The sequence below is a fragment of the Stereum hirsutum genome (assembly GCF_000264905.1).
Source record: "Stereum hirsutum FP-91666 SS1 unplaced genomic scaffold STEHIscaffold_10, whole genome shotgun sequence".
Classification (NCBI taxonomy): Eukaryota; Fungi; Basidiomycota; class Agaricomycetes; order Russulales; family Stereaceae; genus Stereum; species Stereum hirsutum.
Genome location: NW_006763140.1, coordinates 1,349,969 through 1,376,139, shown reverse-complemented (window position 1 = coordinate 1,376,139; position 26,171 = coordinate 1,349,969). Strand labels below are relative to the sequence as shown.

General features: G+C 52.0%; 7 protein-coding genes and 1 non-coding gene across 8 annotated transcripts; 3 read left to right on the top strand and 5 right to left on the bottom strand.

The window, feature by feature from the left end:
- Positions 1-8,606: 8,606 nt before the first annotated feature.
- On the bottom strand, positions 8,607-10,656 carry STEHIDRAFT_158757 (uncharacterized protein; the record flags this gene model as incomplete). Its single annotated transcript, XM_007306113.1, has 4 exons — positions 8,607-9,124; positions 9,192-10,457; positions 10,512-10,529; positions 10,584-10,656. 4 exons carry the CDS (start codon positions 10,654-10,656, stop codon positions 8,607-8,609), a joined length of 1,875 nt encoding a protein of 624 aa, XP_007306175.1.
- A 257-nt stretch (positions 10,657-10,913) lies between these two features.
- On the bottom strand, positions 10,914-11,173 carry STEHIDRAFT_158756 (uncharacterized protein; the record flags this gene model as incomplete). Its single annotated transcript, XM_007306112.1, has 2 exons — positions 10,914-11,069; positions 11,126-11,173. The coding sequence occupies 2 exons, from the start codon at positions 11,171-11,173 to the stop codon at positions 10,914-10,916; spliced, it is 204 nt and encodes a 67-aa protein (XP_007306174.1).
- Positions 11,174-12,206: 1,033 nt separating this feature from the next.
- On the bottom strand, positions 12,207-12,676 carry STEHIDRAFT_158755 (uncharacterized protein; the record flags this gene model as incomplete). The annotated part of the gene is made up of 2 exons (XM_007306111.1): positions 12,207-12,334; positions 12,397-12,676. The coding sequence occupies 2 exons, from the start codon at positions 12,674-12,676 to the stop codon at positions 12,207-12,209; spliced, it is 408 nt and encodes a 135-aa protein (XP_007306173.1).
- A 718-nt stretch (positions 12,677-13,394) lies between these two features.
- On the top strand, positions 13,395-16,613 carry STEHIDRAFT_158754 (uncharacterized protein; the record flags this gene model as incomplete). The annotated part of the gene is made up of 10 exons (XM_007306110.1): positions 13,395-13,451; positions 13,518-13,594; positions 13,649-13,968; positions 14,024-14,332; positions 14,388-14,606; positions 14,666-14,770; positions 14,830-14,943; positions 15,012-15,089; positions 15,149-15,812; positions 15,893-16,613. 10 exons carry the CDS (start codon positions 13,395-13,397, stop codon positions 16,611-16,613), a joined length of 2,664 nt encoding a protein of 887 aa, XP_007306172.1.
- A 308-nt stretch (positions 16,614-16,921) lies between these two features.
- STEHIDRAFT_t187 lies at positions 16,922-17,031 on the bottom strand. The gene has a single exon. It is a non-coding gene; the product is annotated as a tRNA-Leu (tRNA).
- A 133-nt stretch (positions 17,032-17,164) lies between these two features.
- On the top strand, positions 17,165-18,083 carry STEHIDRAFT_122959 (uncharacterized protein). The gene is made up of 6 exons (XM_007306109.1): positions 17,165-17,193; positions 17,246-17,273; positions 17,340-17,375; positions 17,426-17,515; positions 17,576-17,628; positions 17,684-18,083. The coding sequence occupies exons 4-6, from the start codon at positions 17,431-17,433 to the stop codon at positions 18,062-18,064; spliced, it is 519 nt and encodes a 172-aa protein (XP_007306171.1). The 5' UTR covers positions 17,165-17,193; positions 17,246-17,273; positions 17,340-17,375; positions 17,426-17,430; the 3' UTR covers positions 18,065-18,083.
- A 229-nt stretch (positions 18,084-18,312) lies between these two features.
- On the top strand, positions 18,313-19,680 carry STEHIDRAFT_158752 (uncharacterized protein; the record flags this gene model as incomplete). Its single annotated transcript, XM_007306108.1, has 5 exons — positions 18,313-18,540; positions 18,616-18,746; positions 18,807-18,871; positions 18,955-19,237; positions 19,293-19,680. The coding sequence occupies 5 exons, from the start codon at positions 18,313-18,315 to the stop codon at positions 19,678-19,680; spliced, it is 1,095 nt and encodes a 364-aa protein (XP_007306170.1).
- A 525-nt stretch (positions 19,681-20,205) lies between these two features.
- STEHIDRAFT_148279 (5-oxoprolinase) lies at positions 20,206-25,949 on the bottom strand (the record flags this gene model as incomplete). Its single annotated transcript, XM_007306107.1, has 29 exons — positions 20,206-20,654; positions 20,709-20,830; positions 20,887-20,919; positions 20,970-21,162; positions 21,227-21,322; positions 21,378-21,643; positions 21,698-21,829; positions 21,892-22,137; positions 22,195-22,376; positions 22,433-22,493; positions 22,554-22,686; positions 22,744-22,790; positions 22,844-23,027; positions 23,096-23,579; positions 23,638-23,698; positions 23,760-24,125; positions 24,194-24,263; positions 24,319-24,501; positions 24,549-24,566; positions 24,615-24,720; positions 24,777-24,867; positions 24,921-24,949; positions 25,008-25,232; positions 25,288-25,365; positions 25,416-25,437; positions 25,493-25,569; positions 25,655-25,658; positions 25,683-25,855; positions 25,919-25,949. 29 exons carry the CDS (start codon positions 25,947-25,949, stop codon positions 20,264-20,266), a joined length of 4,104 nt encoding a protein of 1,367 aa, XP_007306169.1. The 3' UTR covers positions 20,206-20,263.
- Between the last annotated feature and the right edge of the window lie 222 nt (positions 25,950-26,171).

Genomic DNA, 26,171 nt, shown 5'->3' with positions numbered 1-26,171 from the left:
GCCATGGCCAATGAGGGCCGAGGAGGAAGCAGGATGTCAATGGGGGACGGAGCCCGATCGTCCTCCGAGATAGTGCAATTTCATCGGCCGTTCGTTTCGCACACCCCCACCTGCCATGGTGGAATACTGCAAGTACGTTTATTAGCTGCGAGAAAGTGCGTGCGTTGCGGCGGGAGGAGTCGGGTGGGAGGATGTGGAGGGCGTGTTTGTTTCTGGAATGTGGCTTCGTTGCTTTTGATCACAACGTTCTGGGGAGGAAGAAAGAATCGCACGCAATAACATTGCGTATAGTACGAAATGCAGAGCTGAGCTTGTCTTCCTGCATACTATGATAGTGCTTTGCCTCGAGGGCACCATGTGCAGGGGAAGAGGCGGTATAGCGATCCGTTGGGGGTACCGGTGAGTCCCGTGCCACTCTCTTGCACTTGTTGTCTTTTCGGCGTTCGCTTTGCAATCTCTTCTCAGGCTCAGGCGACACTTCACTGCAAAATCAAAGGCGGCGCTCGCGTTGTGTTGTGCGTGTGGATAGATACGGAATGCCAGCCTCGAGGTCGTTGTGTGGTGGATATACGTACGAAGGTTTACGACAGGGCCACTCGGAGTTGTGAGAGGACACATAATTGAGTGCGGGGTGAGTGTCCTCATGTATTCTTTTTCGGGATATGGTTTCGCTCAGCGGTGGCCACGGAAGAGTATCGTTACCCTTTGATACGCGTGTCCTTCCCAGGATACGAATAGCACCTACAGCCGTCCACTACTCGGGTATGGCCACTGTGGCTTGCCTCCTCGAAATCATCGTCTCCTGTACAAGTGGCGAATGGGTTCCATTCTCCTTCAGCTGTTAGGCTGTAGGATCTCCTTACAGCTGTCTCTTCGAAAGCACTGCGCCACCCTGCGTTTGTACTCACTCTTCTATTGTCTCCGGTATTCGTTCGCCGTGTGAACCTCTATTGTCTCCAAATGCGGCTCAAAACCCCTATTCCTCCTCGCTGTCCTAGGAATCATCACGCGATCAGCCCCTTCGCGCTCCGTACGAGATGTTTGATGCTTGATTTGGATGCATCTCTTTACCTGAGGGCCGCTGGACTTTCTGTTCTATTCTATCCATCTACGCTGCTCCTACATCTCACTCAGGCTCGAGCTTCGGCTTACTTGGACTCGTACTCGGCTCGCCCGCGATCCCCAGTGATTTCCCAGATAAATCATTCTCGGGACTCGGGAATGATGAGAGTTTCGTCGGGATCCTCGAGGTGGCTTGCTAGCGAGCGTGGCGGCTGGCCCATGCATACATACGCGCTTCAGCTGCACGTGCCCGTTTTTGGCTACCTTTACCTGGAACCGCATACCTTGTTGGAGGTATTACTCTCTCTTCTTGCGTTGAATCGCATCGTACGATGTTGCACGCTTGACAGCAACAAGGGATGTTTCGGCCTGCACAATTGTTCGCCTGTCTATGCACCATGTAACATCTCAGTCTGGATGACCCGTGTTAGAGTCGTCTAACCGCACCGCCACATAGCGCACAGTACACCTATTGGTGTTACTTCGAACTCGAGCTGCAGTCGCTGTACCTGGTTGGTGCGTCGTATGACGCACTCCGACACAATTGACGCCCTGATGATTGTCGCTCCTCGGGATTGGCTCTTCCTTCCTGCCCTAGCTCTAGCTTATGTGCTTTGATTCAGATCCAGAAATCTTCCATGCTGTGGCACTATATCACACGGAGATCAGCGTCACGGTCAACATCAACTCAGGCCTTCCTAGCTCCCAGCCTGGGCTCCTAACTTAACCAGTATCCGAATGCGAACCCCTTACGACACGCTTGTGCATTCGGTGGCGATACTCTCGGAAGCGTAACGCTCTCTGAGGACGGTGTTGCGCCCAGCCCCTGTGAACCAAGGATCTCCTAGGGGGAGGAAGAATGATGGGTGACGGTGATGTTCGCTATGGGTAGCAGACTCAGAACCGAGCGGCGCCACCCAAATATTACCACGCAGTGTTCCGTTGAACCTAATAAATATGATGATGGCATAGCAATCTCGGGCTTGTGGACCTATCGGGCCTGCGATAGGCAAGTTCAATGATGCAGATGTCGTAGCTGCGCCCAGTGGTTATGGCGCTGATTCCACGAAGGTTTGGAGGGTTATTATGGAGTTGGCTGCTCTGATCCATCCTCGGGTTGATATCTGGTTCACAGCGTCGGATGAACTGAAGCTGGAAACTATGATACCAGCAGATTTATGGTGATGTGATGATGTATGGGGCCTTCCATCAGAAAGCTATGTTCGACCACATACATACATACCAAACGAGTGGCCTATTCCGCCGTTGGCGCTACGATCGCGGAGTTGAGCTCAAGTTGTTCGAGACCCGTGCGAGGGTATGTATACAGGACACAGGACGCTGGCCCGGCTCGGGACTCTCTTTCACGTACTTGCTTTGCGTGATGGCGAGGACGGTATTCATGTCTACTTTTGGACCGTGGACTGTACGAGAGGTGAAGTGAGGCGTAACGTGACGACTCGCTGCAGCGGGATGTCGAGACTCGATAGCGAGATATGTATCACCTTGCTGCTACCTGCTGCTCTGGTTTCCATACGCAAAGTTATACTTCCCGCTTTACATTCTTCCTTTCCGTCCTCCGTCCTCTTAAATATTTCGATCGGAATAAAGGACCTCACCGGTAAGCCGTTGGGTCGCCCTTTCAAACAGTCAAAGCAGTACTGAATGTGCTTTGTTCTTTTAATAAACCATGACTCAGGACTTCGAACCGGCATCTCAGGAGGAAAAGACAAAGGTATCGCTCTAGATGCGCTGCATATTTCCGAAGGCCCCCCTTGAGCCACAGCGATCCTTTATATTAGGTTCAGACTACCTCCACTGACTAGTATCACGCCTCTGAATCTTCAGGCCTCTTCTGGGTATGCTCATGTGCCACATCAATGAATGCCCGAAATATCAAGCATGCATCTTCATCTTGCCGGTCACGAGCTCGAGCTCAGAAATGTTGAAGATTGCCTCGTGTCGTCCAAGTATTATAGGAAGGGTGGCGCCGTATGCCGAAGCGTTGAAAACACTCCCGTGTCTTAACTTTACGACAACATCAGATCGAATCGCTATACCTCGATACCTGATTGGCCGCCTACCAGCTCTACGGAAACTTCCTACCCAGAAAAGAAATTACCTTTGTCCTCGTTGTACTCGCGTGGTTCATTCATCGACTCCGAGTAGCCATTTCGCTGGGCTTACTAGACTCACCAGGCCCCGGCAAGATCTGGAGGTAGCGTGAGGGACGTGTTCTCGACCTGAAATGGAAGCAGATTTATGGGAGTGACCTTCTGCGACGCCGACACGAGGCTGTTTTCATGCGCTTAGACCTTCTAGTTATTGATTCTGAATTTTCGGGGACGGCAGCTACAGCGACCAAATCGCGTGGCAAACACGGGCGACAGGCCGCGTCGTATACGCCCTGGAGGACCGCCACACGCTTATTGCTAAACGGAAGGCAAACATATCCGTCCCGTTTACTCTTTGGGGAGCGTGTTTGTGGTGAGCAGATATAGCGTTTCCACCCATGTTATGCTTCTGATTTACAGCACGGCACTTCAGTACGTCTTGCAGCCATCTGCGTTCCCCGAGCTGGCACAGGTATCCATGCGCTTGTTCTTCGCTAACCTATCTCCCGTACCAAGAATGATCAACACCCTCCAAGCCACACTTCTCTCTCGAAAGTTGCGACACGTATGAGATACTCCATACTCCACTTCCTGTGGATGATTATTTGCGGTCATAGGACTCCTCTATCCCCACTTCATTCGTGATCCACCCATCCGTTGTCTTCTTCCTGTATACTTATCTCGACGTAAGCTGACCTCCATCCCATCCACACAGGTTAATCCCCGGCTCTAAATCTCCAACAACTCCAACGCTCATCCAGCATATCTTTACCTTTGAGTCGTCGATCGTCAAGTTCCGCCTCCGCATCGCGTGGCCCCGAGGTTCATCCTCACCAGCGACTCGGTAGGTATCTTTATGTAAAACCCCTTGCCTCCTTCCACTCAGCACTCAGCGCTCCGCATATGAGCTCCCAATCCACACGCATTATCACTCTATCCGCACGTTTCTGAGCGGGGAACAGATCGTCACTTATGGGCATAGCAGGGGAATTAAGCGTTTTGAGTGGGTGTGCTCGGCTATTCCGCCGATGCGAAGAAGCGTTGTGATCTGTTCGCTGGATGACCTTTCGGGGACTTCGACAGCTTTGTGGCGCTCTGCGGGGCGCGGACATATCATAGGACCAAGGCAATGCGGGCTCATTACTTTCCTGGTGGTGGTTTACGAAGCTTTCTGCCGGGTTGACCGGGCAGGGTTGGCCATTTTCCACCTCACGAGTCTGCTGTGATCAGTGCGGTCTCTGCTGCAGACTATGACAGCTGAAATCGCTCGTTGACTCGGGAACGGCGATCATGACAGTGGTGCCCTTTACCTTGCCCTTTACACCAATTGGACCGGCGGGACAGGTCCTTCAATCGCAATCCTGACGCCTCAATCCTGTTGATCGCTGATGTGCATTTCTCTACAGCGTTCAATCAGTTTATCACGCATGCACCAGCAACGCAGTAACGTCGTGGCATTTATGTCTCGTGACAGCCTGGCTCACCTTGCCCATTCACCATCAACCTTGACGTCGTGATACTGCACAGTGACACCCGTCCGCTCGCCGTCTTGCATTTGCGCTGGCACAATCGTGGCAAGGGTACGCATAGACATCATGCACTGATGTCATTCATTCTACGCAAGCCATTACTTCAGCAAGAGGCCTCGTTTCTAGCCCGTGCGTTCAACGGTGGGATGCTGTTTGTCGATCTCTTCACGCCTCTCCTGATGGGCCAGGTCGTTTTGCGCTGTCTTTCTGGCTCATAGACCACAATTATGGGCTTTTGCTGTTCACATTGAGCAAAATGGCTGCCTATGTATCACGTCCACGCTCTGATCTGGACTGCAACCAAACCGTATTTTCCGCTATGCCCGGTCAATACTGATGGACGTTGCGGTCGTCACATTGCAGCAAGTGCGCGAATAATCTCACTTTCTGGATGCGCAGTCCACTATACTTCAATTGGGCTGTCAATGTTGATGTTCATGGTGGAGAATGAGTGCAGACCGTTCCCCGCTTTGCCTGAGAAGCATGTACTTCATGTTCGCCGTGATTTGTGCGGTAATTTTCATTGAGCTCAACCCTCACTGCAGCGGTACCTCCTGGAGGGTCGTTTCTGGTCTTTTCCCGACGAAAACCCTCAGAATATGACATTCTCTCCAAAACAATACAATGGTCGCCCGCGGTGATCCTCCCTTGCTTTCTGGCATACTTCCTAATACTGGTCTTCGCCGCCGTTCGGCCCAACGCTCATGTACGATTATAGACGAAGAATGCTCCGAGTTGGACTTCTGACCCCCGTTATTCTCTCCAGATATATTTACGCCAGGAAAAGACTGCTTTCCTCCTACGAAGCCCAGGGGTCCCTCGAACCGCAGCTCGCGCTGATTCTGATCCATTCGCTTCTCCCACCAATGTGAGTGTCTCCATTCCGTGGGATTCCGAGGACACACCGAATGTGACCTCTTCCTAGTGGAGGCCCTTTCGGCGGAACCTCATCGACTACTTTGTATGTCCATCGCACACTCATCACCCGCTCAATGCTGTACGCTTAACTTTAGACCGAGGCCAACCTGAGATGCACCAGGACCACAAGATGCAGTGTGGGACCCTCGCGAGGTGGCAAGTAGGCTGCTTTGGGCCGAGGTACCTCAAGGAATATGTCTGTTCATCCATCTCAGGCTCCTCGCTGGCGTCATAGGTCACAGACCTGCCTATCACTGTGTATTACCCTACGCAATGCATAGCCATAGGGCATTCTACATATGGTCTGCGACACCGATTTCTGATGGTAGAGGGCCAGTCGGGACGTGAATTTCACTCGTAGGTGGGGTTACTCGTCTCCTTCTCCTCAACTCCACGATCTACAGAAGTTTTGCCTATTGTGGTCTATATTGCATGGTGAGAATGTTCTATCCTCGACGTCCGGCAGCCTCAACTTTGTAGGTTGCTCCGAGTCCTTCTCGTGTCCTTCGCGTGGTCTCCTCTTGGACTTGGTCATCAATCGGAAAGGGCATACCTTGCGGGTCATTAGTCGCTACTGCTGCTCACTTTCAAAGCGGTCTACTCAGTAGGCGATGGCAAACGTGTTCGATTGAACTCTGTTGGCAGCAAATTCATGGCTCGTACGAGATTGCGAGATTGCTGCTCTTTGCTCGACATGCTTACACTAGTGAAGCTGCAGCTCAGTAGGCCTGGGATGGTGGCTAGCGTGTCTATGCTCGGCCAAAGTCGGATCGACACTCATCGCCGGATAATCTCGAAGCTTGGCTAGCGGAACCCACCAGGCTCCCTTCTGTCTTCTCTCATTGGGTCGGTATGCGGACTTCCAATACCCCTCGAATGTTTATCGTTCGAAAGCCTTCGAAAGCTCCACTCAACCGACTCGAGGAGCATCGTGATCTTCATCCCCTGGATCCTCAGGATCCTCATCTCGAGGTATTCCAGACTTGGCTGCAAGTTCTAAGTTCAGACGGGAGCGGGTCCCGGAGGTGCGTATATTTGACCGTTCTGCCCCACCAGTGTTCTGGTACCACAGTTCGCAGGCCACCCCATCCTCTGGCGATCGCACCAATCGAGCCTGGTCAGCTACCAGCTAGCACGAGCTCGGACGTATCGTCCTCTGGCCTTGTCAAGTTCAGGATCTGATTGACTCGATAGCAATATTCCAGATTTGGGTATCAAATTGCGTAGCTTGGCAGTGTGCCATGATACCGGTGGTTGTAGTCCACCACCTGATAGTCCGACGCCACAATCAACAACATCGTCTTCTTGAAGATGCGAAGAATGGCGTGCTTGCGGAAGTTGTGAGTGGTATGAAGCTAGGAGCTGGAAGGTCATTGGCTGTTGTTCGCAGGGAGTCGTACCGGATATCTGCAGATCGTGGCGTCCATCAATCATCTAATAGGCTACCGTGCTTTCTATAGACTGGTCAGACTTCAGCCACATTTGAAAGAGAGTTCAACTCACGAGAACATAAGAGGCCGACTCGGTGACCGGGTAGGATGGGCTGAGAGATGTCGCTGGCGGTACACAGAAACGAAAGGAGATTTCTCATCGGTTGCAGGCTACGGGTGGACAAATGTGGAAGAGGGGCCCACTGTCGCATATGCACAACAAATCTAAAGAAATTCGGCTCCTAACCAAGCCCTCTAGTACAATGGCTTCGACAGCAACCACCATAACAAGAGAAGATAGGGTGGGAGGCATGGCGATAGAGGATATACCATCATATACTCCAGTGGGTTGCACAATTTCCTAGGTACCAGTCGGAATACTAGTGTTCCAAAACTTTGGACGACAAAAACCGACGTACCGTCGACATAATTCTCGGAAGGCCTCACAGTTCGATACACACTAGCCTGAAAGCCTCAGTGACAGTAGCCTCAGTGGTGTAGAAGAAACATAACAGGATCCTCATCATCCCGCTGGCCGATGTACCGTTTGCGTTGCCGACAGGGAATTCTTTGGTGCTGGCAAGAAGTTGGGCAGCCCCCAAGCCCTGGTACTCGTGGCAGTCACTTTTCTGCGCCAACAAAGCCGATGGTGTCCAAGACAATTATTAAGCCTGGAAAAACGCACCAGAGCCCTCAAGCCCATCAAGAGGTTTCGACTCAGAGCTGATCCGAGTCAGGTTCACTGGCGACTAAAATATCGTGAACCAGGACGGTTTAGAATATACGCCAGCAGTAGGGAGATGCACTCGTCAACGGCTTGAGCGAAGCGGCATTATTGCGACGAGGCCGCCAAAAAGATGGAGACTCCTGGAAAAGAGAAGTGGTTGTAATAAAGCCAAGGTCAACCGTGGAGCATGGCGTCGCACGGTGAACTGAGTTCGGAAGGCTTTCGGGTGGCGTTGGCTGTGTGGCGCACTAGAGCTCCTCGACAGGACAGGAGCTTGACAGATCATGGTTTCTGACCGTTTTTGAGGCTGGAAGCTTGAAGCTCGAAGTTTATGATGTTCACAATTCGAACAAGAAAAGGGTGGGAGAATGTCGACGTCCGCGTCTTTGGCGGACGTCTTGGAAGCCGACAGCGGCGCAGAAATCTTTATTCCGCCCCGACGCACGCAATCCCTCTCCAGTCTCCCAACCGCAAAAAAAAAGTGTAAGTAAAGAGGAAAAAATCTGACTGCGTAGCTATACCATGAGCTTGAAATCATAATCCCTTGGGGCACTACAGACAAACTTCGACCGAGTATGAGAGCAGAATGGAAATAAGGGACAATATATAGCAGACGAGTTTGTTGCTGGATGGTCTGAGCGATGAGCCATGGCTATCGTCAAGAATAGAGAAGAGGGTGAGACGAGAGCCTGTACGTGGTCGTGTCGGTGAAGTGAAGGAAGAAAGAAAGATATGGAAAGTAACTCAAACAAACTGTGGATTCATACAACCTGTCCGCTCGCTGGTGCCTCAACGGCGGCCAGCGTCGCGCTCGAACTGGCCGCTCTTATGCAGTGATAGCGACAGCAGGCTTCTCCCCACCTTTAGCCGCAGCTTTATCCTCCGCCTCCTTGACCATTCTCTCCGCCTCACTCTTCTTCTCCTCGATCTCCTTCATCCTCTTCTCCAAATCCTCCTTCCCGCTCAAACCCTCCGTACTCGCGCGACTCGGTACACCACCTGTAGCAGCGTTATTGAACGTCATGCTACGATGATGACTGGATGCCCCAATGGAGCCAGTGGCCGGCGTCGAGACGTTGACCATGGGCCCGGTGGTCGAGAGACCACGATGGAAGGAACCAGGCAAGACGCGTCCCTCAGGATGTTGGAAGGGACAAGTCGCACGCGTGCAACCCGCTCCAAACCGACATTGTTGGGCAAAGTGATTGGGCTTTGTGGAAGAGGCGGGATGCTGGTAGGGGCAGCCTGTGGCTTGACGGGTGCAAGAGGCGCCGTAGCGGCAGGCGATAGGAGAGGATGTCGAGACAGGTGCGGGCGGAGCGCTCTTCGGAACGTGTTCCACGGCTAGATGATGGCGAGATGACAGTCAGTGAGGATAGCCAAAAGGGAAAATGAGAGAAAACGAGCTCACCGAGAGCAGGATTGACGGCAGCAGGGCTAACATGGCCCTTGACGCAGTCCTTGTCAACACAATTTCTGCCCGCCTCACACGCCTCGTTGCTCAAGACCACACCGCTCTGATCGGTAGCGACGGGCGAAGGATGAGCCCATCTACAATGCGCATTCGTGCACTTCATTGCGAACTTGCACAAAGTCGGAGACAAGGGCCTTTCTGGAACAGCGAAGGTAGATTTTGAAGGCTGCGGGTGGGATTGGGGAAGTACAGGCGTAGGGGCAACGATAGGAATGGCAGCGTTTGGTCGGGGTTCAAGGGATGGTTTTGAAGCCTCGTTGGCATGTTGGTGAGTGGAATGGTCGTCGCCTCCCGAGGAAGCACCACCTCGACCTCGACCAGATCCACGTCCTCCTCTTCCTGCACCTCTGCCTCTTCCACCGGCACCACCTTGGTGCTGTTGCTGTTGCTGTTGCTGTTGCTGCTGCTGCTGCTGCTGACCTGGACCTCCTTGTGGGAATCCGTTCATCCCCTGCTGGCCGTACATCCCCATATCCTGCGGCATACCAGGGAAACCCTGCGGCCCGAATCCTCCACCGTTCATCATCCCCAGACTATTCGCCATCTGCGCCATCAACGCCATCTGGTTCATCATCATCTCCTGCAACATCAAAGGGTTGGCACCCATGCCCATAGCAGCGCTCATGTCCATTCCGTTAGGCATGAAGCCGCCCTGCATAGCCGCCTGCATTGCAGCGGGATCGAGGGGCGAACCGGAGGTGATATTGTCGATGCGGGCTTGGATATCGTCGCTACGAGAGAACCCGCCGCCGCTATTCCGGTGGTGAGCTTGGTGGTGCATGTTTCCGGGAGCGGCGCCGCCAATACGATCCATCAAGCTCCTTGAACCTCCTCCGCTCCCGCTATGAGCTCCACCATCACGAAGCATTGCCCTCGGACCAACAGGTACGTCAGTCCGCCTCGTCTTTGCCGGCGGGTGACCACCGGGGGAAGGTGAACGTGCGGAGGCTGATCGTTTTTGGGAGGGGGAAGAAGACGGAAGAGCTTGGGCCATGGCTTGTTGATATATCGGGGCGCTGTTACGCGGTCCGCTTGGGGGGTTGCGACGGGCCGCATCTTGTGGTATGTGAGGGGGAGGGTCGCGAGCAGCGGGTTCGGATGGTTGGGTGGACTGGGTCTCAGTCGCAGATTGTGAGTCGCCTATAAGCTCCGAAGGAGCGCCCTTCGCAGCTTCAGCAAAAAGCCAATCGGTAAAACTGCGGTCTGAGAAAGAATATGAGTATACATTTACGGGGTCGTAGGAGATACGATGCATACCAAAATCTGAGCCGATCACTATATTATCGAATTAGCAACAGCTATTACGGACATCACATGACATTCACTCACAATCCTCCAACTCGCTGGATATTTGTGGTGCAGTCTTGTTGTTTATGATCATGATGGTGATATATTCGGCCATGACGGGATCTGTGGGCAATGAGGAAGGCAGTGTGAATGCTCGCTACTGAAATCTTAAGGTTATATTGGGCGGCATGGACGCAGATACGAGCCGGAGGCACACCAAACATGCAGCTTAGTGAGAGAGAGTGGGCAAACCTAAGCCCTTCACGGTCTGCAACGTCTTCAAAGTGGGTCATGCGCCATCAAAAGGACGCGCTGGAGTGCCCGCCGTGACAAACGTCCTCAACACAAGGGACCTTCACCGAGGGCAAGCTTTTAACTGCCATGAGCTTTGCCAACGCTATCCAACGATATCCCATCGTATCCGACCACCGAATGGCGAGAGAAGGAGAGGAATAGATGAGATGAAAAGAGATACGAACCGGCGTCTGGGCTGTAGCCCCGCTTGATGAGCTCATCTTGAATCGCGTTCTATCGCTCCTGTCAGCGAAGCCATCCACATAACTTAGTTCCAAATAAGAACGCACCTGGAGGGCTGTCGCTCGCTCCGTACCAATAGTAAGACCGAAGGGCATGTTGATTCCCAACAAACGTCAGTTATCGAACTGGGCGCGTGCGCTTAGAGGATTATCGGTCGCTTTCGAGGGATTTGAGGACGAGAGCGGCAGAAGAAGGGAAAGACTTTTTCCAATTGAGTGGAACAGAGGTGTTGGTGAACGTGGAAGATGAGAAGGGACCGAGGGGGATGGCCTGGGTGATGACGGGAGGATGGAAAGCGAGCAGGAAGCGTCACTGGGTGGCGGTGCTGAGTCAGTTATCTTTTCAATCCCCGAAAGTGTTGACTACAATTATATTGCAACCCCGACGGATACCCTCAAGCCAGCTCGCAACGAACTTGCTTCCTTTCCTTCCCTTCTTCTTCTCTTCGTGGGTCTCGATAGTCACTTGTTAATCATTCAAGCCATTTTTACTCTTGATGTGCAACTACAGTGGTATTTTGGTCTCGAAGGAAATCACTGGCCACTCATATTTTACCCTTCTTTGTTGACCGCCAGCCATCCTCACAAAATTCTAGCGTTCGAGCGTTCGGTGTTCTGCTTTCATCGTCCGCGCACCCTTCGAGTTCCATGTTTCCCCATGCCTGAATCCAAGCCCTCCTTCCTCATCTCTCCATGCCTGAAACTTCTTACTACGGTAATGTAGCCTCAGAACTACTCCATACGCATGACGCATCCTTACGCTGCTCTCCGAGTCCATTGGCTAAGTTACCTGACGGGGGCTTTAACGAGGCTATCTCACCTTATAGAGGGCAGAGGCTCTTCACCATCTCATAAGAGAGGCCTCGACTTCCATTTGCGATCTCCCGCTCATTACTGGCGATGAGAGGCCACTAGTGCGTCTCAATTCCCCATTACCGATTCAAGGTCCTCTACCGTACACACCCCGCGATATTGGAGCCCTTCGATTATCTTGCATTGGGCTCTATAAACCCAAGTTATCCTCAGCTAAATCCTACTGGCATTGAACATCCGTCTCTTTCTCCCGTCACGCTAGACCTCCTCGTGCCTTGGTTCCACCTCGTTCTGGTCGGTCGTACGTAGTCATCCTTCAACCGCCAACCTCAAGCCGAGATTCCGCGTTCTCATAGAGGCTTGCCAACACCTTCACGTACACACCGTCCGGGACGAGTTGTTGCTTTGTGACCAGCTCATCGAGGGTAAGATGATTGTTTTTAACTTATGCAGTATCTTCTTCGTAAGTTATCCACCACTCACCGCCTGCATTGGAGCCCACTTACATGTACGCAGGACCATGGTGCCGCCTCTGCCGCCGCCCTCGCGGAACTTCGCCTCTACACCCCAGTGGAATAAGTCCATCTGACGGCTTCGCGAGCTCGAAACCCTCGAGTATGCTGCTGGAGTGGATGACCACGTACCAGTCAGGCGCGCCCTTCGTACCTTTGCAATAGATGAGGCGTCCACATCTGAACGTGGAAGCTCTTGCCAAGGCGGTGCTTCGAGTTCGTCCCCCACTTGGATTTGGAGTTTCGATTGGGTGAAGCCTGAGTTGGTGAGCATAAGAGCGCTGTTTCCTGCGGAATACAACTTTTTCATCGACGAAGAGGCCCGTCGAAGAGTTGAGATAGGCTTGGCTGTTGTTGTCTCGTCATACTCAATGGGTCGTCTCGAAGACCAAGAGAGCAGCCATGATTGTGAGTCCGCTCCTCGGTTCTTTTTACCACTGACACTCTATCCACCGAGTATCTCGGGCCATAGCTATGGAACTGTACAGTTGAGTTTTTGTCGTAAAGTGTGGCCACCATATGGCCGCCCTGTGGCGTCGAACGCTGTTTTGACGCTATGGCCCCCACAACGTTAGACACATAATATCAACTTATCTTGGGCTCCAAAACATGTGTAACTGTAACCAATGTACCATGTAACTAAATTACACTTGTAGGCAGTGGGAACCTGCCCATTTCCGTATGCGACACAAAGCAGCGTCCAAATGGGGATAACACAACACATCTTTGGCCGCGGCTGTGCCTATGTTTTCATATCTGTCTCCACGTGTCTCCTTTGTGGCCACTCCCATTGTTCCCAACAGATCTAGAATCTAGATGGTCAAAGCCCTTTTGTTCTCCTTTGGCCTATAAAACTGACGAACGCCGACACTTCAGTCTCTTCTTCTCTTGACACACTACCACCACCTGCCTCATCTTCTCTTTCAACCCTTGCTTTCCACAGCGTCCCCTGGTCGCCCAATTCCAATCTGATCTGATATCTCACCACCATCATGGACTCCAACACCCTTCAAGCCCTTTCTCGCACTGAGCTCCAAAAGATCGCAAAGGTACGTGTCACATCTGGCATCACCCTTTTTGAGCGACACATGCTCATTGGTATGTGACCATTGTAGGCCAATAAAATCAAGGCCAACAGCAAATCTGCGCTCATAATAAGGCAACTCCTCGAACTCTGTCCTGATGGTGTCCCGTGCGTCTTGCTCTTTGACGTTATCCTGTTGTCCCATATTGACTCATGGCACAGCATTGAGAACGAGGACGCACCCACACAGCCAGGTCCTACGAGGACTACCCGTTCGAAACGACGATACACTCCGGTTTCCTCGACGACGCAACCTACGTCTCGAACGACCCGCTCGAAGCGACCACCCCCACCTCGACACACCCCAGCACCACTGCCTCAAACAGCCTCAGGCGAGATCGCTGGGCTATCGTCGTTGGGTGCTGCCGCTCCCCAGCAGCCCGAGAACAATCATGGAGCGAGCCCAACCACTCCATTGCTCCGTTTGGGGAGAAGAGACGTTGATGCGTTCGCATCTCCACCTCCCTCTACACGGGCACTTGGTGCGTTCTATCTAACAAACTCCTCGTTCACATTTTTATTCTGCCATATTTGTAGTCATGCCCCCCACACAACCAGGTCCTTCGAGGACTACCCGTTCGAGGCAACGATACACTCCGGTTCCCCCGACGCAACCAGCTACCTCGCGAACGACTCGCTCGAAGCGACCACCTCCACCTCGACAAACCCCAACATTACCGTCTCCAACAGCCCCAGGCGACATCGCCGGGCCATCGTCGTTGGGCGCTGCCGCTCCCCAGCAGCCCGGGAGAGATCATAGAGCGAACCCAACCACTCCATTGCTCCGTTTGGGGAGAATGGACGCTGATCCGTTCGCGTCTCCACCTCCCTCTAGGCGGTCACTCGGTGCGTTCTATCTAACATGATTATCGTCCACATCCTTATTTTGCCCTATTTGTAGTCATGCCACCCCGTACCCATCGACCCAAAGATCGCATCTTCGCACCATCACCCGCGCCTTCGCCTGCTTCGCTGGGCCTGAGCAGACCCTCACCTGAACCTTCGCACCCGGTCGCAGATGTTTCTCTGGATCCGGCGCAAGCTACCCCTCTCATCTCAGCGTACCGTGCTGCCAATGGTAGACCTGCTCCCAGGGAGTATCAGGTGTCCAGTGTTGAAGGTGTGTATCCCTATTCGTCCAATCATGAGATTTCTGGCAGTTGTACTGATCTAAAATAGTTTCTGGGGAGTCTATATCTGTGCAGTTGAGACTCGCCCACGACAGGCACCAGTCTCCGTCAGACGAGATGCCGAATGAGCAAGCCCGTGGCTCAGACGTTCAAGGTGGGTTCTCTTCTCTCTCTTCCATGATCATCAACATCTCACATTCATTGCGTTCATAGAGAGTAGGCGCGAGAAACAGGTCTTGCCAGAGATGCAACTAGACGAACCTCCCAGGGATCAGCCCGCCCCACCCGCAGAAGACCCATTTGGCATCGATGACATGGAAATTCCGGGTATGTTATCGTCTCGTGTGTCTCTGCTCATACAAGCTTTAATGTTGACCTTAATGCTCCATACATAGGCCTCAACGCTGCAGAGCGTCTGGAGAACGGAGCGAATCTAGAAGGATCATTGACGCAGGATGGTGCTCTCGCTCTGGGTTCGCCTTTGTTTCCTTATTCCTCTTGTCTCTCTAGAATTTAAACGGTTTCTGTGCAGGCAGCCATGATCTGAGAGGACTGCCGTCAGTGCATGGATCTGCGCCAGCCTCACAGGGAGCAACCCATGAGTCACGGCCTTCCCTCCCACGACCCCAATCCCGACCTGAGGCACGGCGGCCTCCTCCAACCCAACGTCCAGCTCCAGAAATGCCCTCTGAGCAGCAACCGCAACAACAAGATATCGACACCGGTGTGCCTCCACTGGCTGCTGGTGGCGAGGATCCAGACGTCGATCTCGCAGAAGATGACTCGATGGTGAAGAAAGTCGAGAACCTCCTTCAATATATGAACAAAATTGTGGACGACGACGACGAAGCCGTGAACCCTGTCCTCGCGGAGCTGCCGCAGATCGCGACCCAAATGCACGCGCATCTGAAGAAGTTGAACGACCGGCTTCGTGCTTCACGCGCTGACCGTGAGCGGCTGGATGCCCTCCTGGAAGGGCGAAGTACTGGCGCCTTGCCGACCCCAAGGAAAAGAAATTGGTACACCCAGGTCTGGAGGCGACACATTAATACGCTCCCAGAAGGAGTGTATTGCAGCGAGGAGGAAGGAGAGAAGCTTGTCCTGGTGGTGTTACATGAGGATGAAGAGCCTTTGTGCGATGATATAGTTTGTGGTGGAGACTATGAACGACCTTCGGATCAAATGGAGGCCGAGCGGTGCGTATCCTTACGGTCCTCATGCTTTGTAGTCATACAGCTAAACCCAGTGCATTCTCTCGATGTTATGTCTCTTCTAGGTGCGAGCGCATGCAGCAGGGTGAACCCAACATATATCCCGAGTGGCCAATAAATGAGACGATCCTGGAGGAAGTGAAAGCTTATCTATTTGAGCAGTCTACTCGCGCGGTGCCACCAGGAGCTGGCCCCTCCCATCACCTCACTGTGTCCAGCCTCCCCGACCCGCGTCGACCACCACAGGCTGGCCCTTCCAGATTGCCTCCACTGTTAGCTCCTCCTGTTCCTAGTCCTTCTCGCCTCACACCAGCCCGCCCACCCAGGCAGCGTCTGCCCGACGCCCATTCAAATCTTCCTCGACCACCGCAAGGTCGTCGCTCCGAACACCCACCTAATCCTCGCCAACCTCAAGGGCCCCACCGCTCTCAACAGCCACCTGTCCGTACCCCGCCACACCCTGGTCAGCCTTCGCAGTCCAGACAATCAAAACGTAGTCACTCGTCCGCATTCGCAGACGACGAAGAATCTGACTACGACGAATCTGACTACGAATCATCTGACTACGATGCAGCACCGCGTCCCGGCCCCACCGAACCCGACCACACTTCTCGGCGCACCTCGAAGCGACCTCGCACGTCCTATCATACACCCTTGAGGCCTTCCCCCGCCTCCGGGAGCGGACAGCCACGGTATTCTAGCGGGAGTAGTGAGGCAGAACAGTCACAGGTCTATGAGATGCTCAGCCATCCTGGGCATATGTCGGGTGAGTCAGACGAACATTAAGGGGAAGGTATGCATCTGGACGGAGGTGATCGTGGATTGAGATGAAGTACGTTGAATTTGTGGTTGATTATTTATTTTCCCTGTGGTTTTGTATTTTTGCCCTGCCGTCTCGTTTTGTCCTAGTCTCGGAGTTGTCAGCACCTGTATTCTCCTTCATCCATGTATCTTTGCTGCTTCTTGTTGCTGCCCGGAATTTTACCAAAATATGATACCATCGAAACACCTGTAGGTCTCGCCGGCTAATGCTTCAAAAATTAAACGGTGTGTGAGGGTAGCTTTGTATTGCTTGCATTGAGATGGCAAAAACATGACAAGAGCGAGATTCGAACTCGCGCCTTCATACGAAGATGAGAAACCTGATGTTTTCAGGCAAGCTTTCGCTTGAGTCACACGCCTTGGACCGCTCGGCCATCTTGCCATGCATGGTTGTGCCGCGAAAAATATCTGATTCAATTATACCATCGGTTTGACTAGCGGCGCACCCCCACCCGACTCTCTCTCTTCCTCTTGCTCATCATAATATCCTCTTTGCAATATGTCTCTAGTATTCAAACGCGTATGGCAAGCTTTCAGACGTCCCGTGAGCTAGAATATCTCTGCGTGCAATTTTTGGTTCTTATATGATCCCTTAGACCTATTTTGTTGGCAAAGACCTTGAGGGTCGGTGGGATCATGCTCTCTCCTTCATGCGCTCTTCCTGGTCGGTGACTGAGTTCCTTTGTGCAGGGAATAAATTCTTTGAGTATCCCGCGAATGCAGACAGTGCGTTTATTTTTCTCTCGTCCAGTCAGTCGACTCAGCGGGCAAAACAGCTTCAATGACCACGAGAACGAAGAGGAAGGTGGTTTACAGGGATGGGTCGGACATGTGGACGTATATAGGTGGACAGAGAAGACTACCAAGTGCGTAATCGCCTCAGTTTACCGTATAGCTTGTGAGTCTAATATTCCTCGTCGGTGCAGTCCAATGGTCTGCATGGCTGTCACATACGCGGCCTGATCCTCCGTCAATTGAGGTCAGTTCTATTCATCCTAAACATAGGCCTTGGTACTGAATGTCTGGTGCGGTAGGAACTCGAAGCCGATATTATCCGCCAACAACGCGTTCTACACAATGCCAGAGTTATTGAAGCTCGGATAGCCCAGGAACGCGTCCAAGCACAGCTCGCAGCCATGCCCCAGCCCAAACCTCAACTGCTACTCTCGGAGGAAAGAAACACGCCCGTTTCTTCTCAACCAACACCTTCTGTGCAGGTGGGCCTCTCCCAACAATCACCCACACCAGAGCCTACCGCGCAAGCCAACGCTGTCGAAGAGCCCTATGTCCCGGAAGCGCCTCCACAGCAGCTTAGCTACGCCACACCGAAAAGATCAGGACTGCCGAAGACCGGCAAAGATCAAGACTGGCAACCTCAATCATGGCAGCCCGCTCCTGCACGGAAACGCACTTGATACTGTAGATGAGTGGGTTCCCCTCGACAGGTAGAAGAGCTGTACATTTTACTTGTAATATATATTCATTTTGCCACGCCACCGCTCTGAGCGCGTCGCGCGTTGAATTTCACATCCGGCACGCGTCGCGTCCTTGTGTCCGTATTGGCCTTTTGTTGCCTTCTCGCTTTGACCCAACTCACATCTTCTCCACCACCCACTACCATCGCACAACTACAAACGCGTTTGCTCTTTCCCATTCTGACACCATGGCTATCTCTCCCGCCCCAAACAACACGACAGCCCCTTCAAGGCGCTCACAACGTCTTCACAAAGCACCTCGATTGCCTCTGCCCGACGCAAGACAACCCCGGCACAGCCGGACACCTGCTCATGGCGGCACAGCTGCTCGAATGAACAAGAAACCTCAACCTCAACCTCAACCTCAACCTGAAGCTAGTCCCAGCCGGCACCCAATATCCAACAGGAGCAAACTGGTGAGCATTCGTCTTGGTTAAATACTAAGAAGACAATCCGCATCGCCTCCAAGGGCTAACTCTTGTGCGCGATAGCCCTCGTTCCCATCACGCGCCCCAACACAATCCCACAATTCTTACTCCCAAGATGAAAGCCTGTACATGGACGGTTCTGTGAACTCCGATGGTCGCTGTTCATCGCAGCCCAGAAGACCGCCGAGTTCAGTGTATGTTCTCATTTTCGACACTGTTCCCTTTCTTCGTGCTGACCAATGACTATCCTTCAGAGTGAGGCGCTATGGATTGATACCTAGAGGTGCCGAAAATCTTATCAAGCAAGAATCAGTCGAAGGTACGTCGCACTTCTCGTTTGTAGTGATCTGTGTGTCGATTCTTAGAGGCCTGACTAAGTTACATTTCGGTTGACGCTTACAGAGACACTACATCCCGACTCTCACCTAAGAGAGCCTTTAAAGAAGGCGTTCAAGAAGGTCAAAGCAGTCGCGAACAAACCAGAAATCAAAGAAGGCTTGGAGAGGGTGCACTCCCTTCTCTCTGGGTTGAAGGCAGACTTGCGCGAGGGCGAGAAGACAATGAAGCGCCTCACGTATACGAAGAACGAGATCCACAAATTCATCAAGAGCGAGATGCGCACTGGAGAGATCAAGGAGAGACCGGAATGGTGGCAAGCCCACTCGGAACGTCTCCGGGAATATAAGTGAGTGATGATCTATCCCGTATACCAAGATGATTTGCTCATCCAGCTTGTGCAGGAATAATCCAGATGCGGCCCAAAAGCTTCTGAACGCTGAGGAGCGGAGAAGAGCTGACCTGCACAAGAGAAACGAAGAAGCCGAAAAAGATCAGAAGACAGCACAGAAGAGAGCAGATGAGGCAAGAGCGGAGGAGGCCCAGTGGAATGCGGAGATGGAGAGGAGAGCTGAGGCACAGAGGGAAGCTAAGGAGGCACATGATAGGGGTCAACATGGGCTGGGGTGGGCTCAGCAGAGAGGTGGGAGTGTTGAGCTGGTGCTCGGGGGAGCTGAACAAACGAGGGGGTCTAAGCGCAAACGAGAACGTACGGGGGAAGAAGACGAGGAGACTCCCCGCGAGGATGACCGAGAACCAAGTAAGAGGACCCGGAAGGAGCTGTTTGTTTGACATCGAGAGTACGAATGAGGAGATCCTATATCTCCCATGGTCTTGTGTTGTGTACGCTTTGTCCCCACAGCGAGAGGCTGTATTGCATGTAGAGTCCAGCGACACTCAATCGGCGTCGCTGGTGCTCAGGAATCGTCCTGTATTACTTATTCGCTCACTTATTATTTTGTTTCGGAGATATTTCACGTAGGGCCCAGCGACACTCAGTCGGTGTCGCTGGTGCTCAGGAATCATCATGTATCACTTATTCGTTCAATTAGCATACATATCTTCTCGGGGACTTCGTAGCACTAGGCGTCAGAGAGCGCGGGGCATGTCATGTGAGTGGCCTTTACCGACTGCTCACGTTGACATTTTATGTTCTAAAGTCCTGAGCTGCTGCCGACTGCGTGAAGCATTAGTCTACTTCACTTAGCATCAATCAAAACGTACCGAGAGAAGTGGAAAGGACCACGAACACGATACTCCTACAGCATTCTAAACGCAAGGCAACAATCTCCTATACATTAGCAACTCCAATATCTTCCGATTCAGACTCTGTCGATACCGTGACATACATAGGCTCTTCTACACTATCAAACCTTCAAACCTTCACTCCATTGATTCCAGTTACAGCAGATTTGGCCACTGCCGCTGCCTTCCACTTCTTCATAGTCTCTTGTATATGCGGCAGTTTAATCATGGGGCCTTTCAAGTGTCTCGTCGATGGATGTATGGGCGCAGGAAGGCCTGTCTCCTCTTCACAGCGTGAAATAATCTCCTCCAACGAGCCGCCGGTGTTGAACAGCATCTCGTCGACACCTGACGCCGCGCGTACAACAGACATCTCAGCGCGGAGAGCCTCAGTTGCCGCCTTGTCAACGGTAAAGTCATCGTTTACGACCACTCCATAAGATCTCGCACCGTTGACAGTGACAAGGCGGCGAGAGACCTCTAGGGCGACAAGCTCTGGATCGCGCTCAAGTGGGTTTCCTCTAAAATGCATAGATCCATTAATGTTCAGTGCATAGATGAGAGCAGGAGCTTACTTTCCGCCACCTCCCCAGGTGCAGGATTCTAGAAGATCTCCAGGTGCAACAATAACGGCATCCGCCTTGCTGCTGCAAGGGATGCGGGTACCATCAGCCTTGACGAGTGTCTTGGTAGATCGCTTCAATAAACATAGTTAGTCACGTTGACTTTCAGGGGCAACTTCGATATATTTACCATCCCAGGCTCTCCGCCGGTCACCCCCCAAGGCTGATGGTCGTCAGAATTCGAATTTGGAAAGAAATAAAATCATCACTCACTTTCGTCAACCATCTGTCGTCGTGAAGCCCAACCTCTCCATGCGCCAGGAACCGGTAGTGAATTCTGAGGCCGTTCCCACCGCGGTAAAAGCCGGGGCCACCAGAATCTTCGATAGACTCGTAACGCTCGACGATGAGGGGGTAATAGAGCTCCAAAAATTCGTTGGGGACAGATTGCATGCTTGGCCACAGACTGTAGCATTCATGAAGAGCGGTGAGCTTTGGGAGGCGACATTGATATAGAGATAAGACTGTACCTATGACCATCAGGACCATCGCCCACAGGCCGTGCTGGAATACCTCCCGTCGAGATCTGGTACAGGAGGTAATATTCGCCTTCCTCGTCATAGCCGCTGAAGAGGTCTCTTAGGCACAAATACAAAAGAGGAAGAGACAATACAATCTTACGAATAGTATAGATGAGGACTGTCACTGAATCCGGCCGCAGTCAAGAACGCTGGGGCTTTCTGGCCAAACAAGCCAGTCAACATGTCCATGACCCGTCCAAGCAGGTGAGTCCTGCACGACAGAGCGGCGGGCCGAATTGGGTTAAGAATCGTGCCCTCTGGGATGTAAACTTCCATGAGATCGTTCGCGCCGTCATTGACCAAAATCGACGGATCAAAGACAGTGACAAGGTAGATATTGGCGAACATCTTCCACATCTCTGGGGACTGGAGTCATTCAGTTTAAATGATAAAAACAGTATACCAGAGAAGCCGACGTACAAGGAGGAAATTGATTGAGCTATCCGACTGAGGGTCCGTTCCTGACCAGTCAAAAACGAGTTTGTCGACGCCGTGCTCGTCCTTCTTTCTGAACATCTTGCAGGCGATTTTCCACGGGCCATACCCGAATCCCTGAATAACGAAACCCCAACTTTAATCCGGGGAAACTGAAAAGAAAATTAAGACGCGCTCACATCATCGTCGATGTAATCCTCGAAGTAAACCCCTTCCTCTGGTATTTGGGAGAGGATTAGGCTACCAATCGCGCGCTTATTTCGATCTAAAAGAGCGGCGAAGGCGGCGTTATAGACATCGATTCCGAAACGACTACAAAGGTCTTGCATCCTAGTCCCAGCAGTTCTACACGCTGCTATCAAGGCCTGAAGATCGGACTCAACGAAGTGCGGCAGGCGAGAGTTCCGATAGGCGATTTGGAACACCTAGTAGAAATGGAAGTAGTAAAAAAAAGTCGTGGAAGAGCGATCGTTAAACCTTACGGCTGTATTGGGAACCCCTCGTTCGAAGAGCTTGATGATCGGTATCTGTGTACCATCACCGAAGATGTCCACAGTCTTGTTGCCGAGAGAGCCCGCGACACGCCCGCCGACATCACTGAAGTGGCCCAGATCGGCAGTCCAAGCGATATGTTGTCCTTCGAAGAAAATCGGGATGATGACCACTACAAGTTCATGCGTCCGTTAATGCACTTAGACAGGGTTAAGAACGTTGACGCACGATAATCATTCAAGTGTGAGATACTTCCGCCCACTGAATATGGGTCGTTGGTGAGAAAAATCTATAGGAGCAAACGGTAAAACCCCTGTGACATGATAAGATGAACTGGATTGGGACTCACGTCGCCCTCCTCAACCGTCCCATGGTAGTTCTTCAGGAATGCCGGAATGAAACTTCCGAATTGCCCAGCCATCATCTTCCCTTCTGCGTTTGCAATCATTGGGAAGGTATCGCGCTGTTCACGGATGGCAGGACTTTGTCCAGGAATAAGCATCCGAAACAAGCGGTATTCATCAACAGTTCCAACTCACCTCATAGCCGTCCGTATGATAGTGGTGTCCATCTCGGTACGAGCATTCTAGGATGGCAATGATAAGCGTGAAAGATAGTACCAGCGGTCATGATACTGACCCTCAATGCACTCTCGATAATGTCAATCACTATTGGATCCAAACCTTCCTCGACGGTACCGCTGCCTTCAAAGCCACTCGCTGCGGCTGACGTCGTAGGACGGAGAAGTATATTACCAATCTGGTCAACTTCTCCTGTATAATCAGGCGTAACGAGGGTATTAGAGTCCAACTCAGTGACGATACTATATTAGGAGAATGCCTTGTCAGCGCTGCCAGTGTGCACGAAAAGAAGAAGTGATCCGAGACGAACCAAGGGCCCACGAGTTTATCGCCGGCACGTAGAAGCGACCGCTCGAAAATAGGAACATCTGTGTACTGAACATAGCGAAGAGCCTCAACATTGATTACTGTCCCTGTCTGACTGGCAGATAAACTGACCTCTTGACCAGCATAATAGATATGAGTCTTCTCCTTAAGTGCCTCGGTGACTGGTTCACCGGTACCACGAGGGAGTGGCAGTGTGCCCAGTTTCTCTGCCTTCTCTTCAGTCTTGACCCTGCAGTTGACAATCTCCATGGCGGCAGGAAGAATGAAGGTGAATAGTTGCTTGTGCAGACTCTCGAAGCGGCTCGCAAGCACGGTAATCCCATGCTTTTCCAGCTCGGATACCTGGAAAGATATTGGCAGTGTAAGTGCCTGACCACTGTAACGAACGTCCGCTTCATAGACGAAGACTTGATGAGCATGCTCGATGCCCTGCTGTTCAAGGACCTCCGCCCCTTTAGTAGCAAGTCCTGGGATCGCTACTTGTGAGTATAAATTTTCAAGAAACGCATATCATGATTACAGCACCTTTGAAAGCAGACAATATCTCTTCAATTTTGACTTCATTGAACCTCCGTATGAACGTCATCTTGAAACATTCGTAGAGGAATCGGTGAGCCGGTGAAGGGCCGCAATAGATAAGAACTCACTGATGTTTCATGCCTCAAGGTGGTTGTCGCATCACCGAAGGCGCAAAGCACGCCTGGGCTGGGTGGCACGATGACGAGCTTGGAATGCAGCAAACGGCCAAGCGCACAGGCATGCATGGGGCCAGCACCACCGAATGCGACTAAAGCGAAGTCACGGGGATCATATCCACTTTCGATACTGACTACACGCAGAGCACCAAGCATGCTCTCGTTCGCGAGCCGAAGTATGCCTTCTGCAGCCTCCATGAGCCCAATGCCCAAAGCGTCAGCCACGGTCATAACAGCTTTCTTGGCTGCATCGATGTCGAGCTTGAAATCGCCTCCAAGCAAGGTGCTAGGTAAATAACCCAGGACAGCATTAGCGTCCTGGACCAGAAAGTTTTGAGGTTCAGTTGAGCCACATTAGCATGGGTATGCGGATGCGAAGAACGCACGGAGACGGTGGGCTCCACGCCACCACGAGAATAGCAAGCAGGACCTGGGACAGCTCCTGCAGACTCTGGCCTATACCAGAAATTATGATGAACCAAAAAGTATAACAGGGACAGGCTAGACGCACCCCACACGCAGAGCTTTCGTGAGTTCAGGGACACGGGCAATAGAGCCTCCACCAGCCCCCACCGTCCTGACGTCTACACTCGGGGACTTGACTGTGAGATCGCCAACGACGGTATTCCTTGAAATATGAGGAACACCATTCTCTATGAGCGCTACATCGGTCGATGTCCCGCCCATGTCAAACCTTCGTAGAAGTCAGCATAGGCACGTCAAAGCACAGAGGGAGCGTACGTCAACAAGTTCTTGAACCTTCACGGCAGTCAGCATAAGTTAAGGCAAATAAAGAATGGAGCGTACTCGGTTTGCTTTGCTATAAGATTGGCCACACCAGCGACCCCTCCACTTGGGCCCGAAACTAGTAGATTCACTGGGAATTGGGACGCCAGATCGACGCTTGCAAGACCTAGATGGGATTTGTCAAAGCTGCTTGAGTGGCGATCTCGCCTTCAGAAATAATACCTCCATCTGAGCGAAGCACTCGAAGATCAACATCTTGGCCCAGCATGTTCTGAAAGTTATCGAGGTATATTCCGACTTTGGGCTTGACATACTGTGGCGAACGTCAACAAGAGCCCTCGAAATAAAATAATTCTCTAGGCGTACGCTGTTGGCAACGGTGGTCAAGGTTCTTTCTGCCGGGTTCTGCATGAGCAACTCCATCTGTTATAGTTTTATGTGGATAGCACGAACCATATTCCATAAGCTCTGGTAAGACCTGCGAACTGATTGAGATGGGCACTCCGGGGAACATCTCCTTGCAGATCTCGGCAGCTTCTACTTCATGAGCTGCATTAGCAAAGGAGTTCATCAGCGAGACTGTAATCGCATCCGGCTTGTATCTCAGGAGAGATTGAAGGCGCTGGCGAAGAAGAGGTGCGTCGAAAGGCTTGATCTCGAGTCCCTTGGTGTTCACGCCTGCAGGCTAATATTAGTGTTCAGCCGTGCGACGGTGGGTCTCGAAGAAGCCTACGTCCGGGAGTTTCGATGGTAAGCTCGAGTGGCGCTAACGGCTCAGGTTTGGGCCACACAATCCACCCGGCGAGACCACCTTCAAAGAACTGCGTCAGCAATTATCTTGACAACAGTTAGTAAACTCACCTGGAACTTGTGAGCGGCGAATCTTTGATATTCGCATGAGTCACTACTTGCACGCAACTAATGAGAAAAATGTATACCTGAAGTATGTCTTTGTAGCCCTCAGTAGTGAGCAGGGCGACTTTGGCGCCTTTGCCTTCAAGAATCGCATTGGTAGCTGGACAGAAAATGAGACCTCCGACAACAGTCGCAAGATCTCACCGGCGTACCAATAGTTGTTCTGGGGCAAGTCATAAACAGACGTAACTAATAAATAGTTTTGTGAAGTACATACCCATGGTTCAGAACATCGAAGTGGAGATCCTTGCCTTTTGCTTTGGCAAGCTCTCGGAGTTTGTCGATTCCGTTCTTGACTCCTATGCTCTGGTCATGAGGAGTAGAGGGGACTTTCGCGCGAAGTGTCTCCCCAGTCGGTGCTAGCCAGAGCAAGTCGGTGAAAGTACCTAAAGGGTTGGCGTCAAGTCAGCGCTAATAAATGTAGTGCCTGCGAAGACTTGGATACACGCCTCCCACATCGATTCCAAGTTTGGAAGTCATGTCTTTCAGCGGGTGTGAAGGATTTCTTCAGCAGATTCTTGATGAGCGACGTGGGGACGTCGTGTCTGATATCAGGAAGGTTCGACTAGCTAAGTATTTTATGTCCGAGTTAGCACCAGGAAACCGAGATTCTGGCGGTAAATTCAAAGGTGGATCTTCGTAGATTAGATAGTTCCCAGGACGGTTTGAAGCTGGAAAGACGCGTTAGTAGATTCTTGGCAC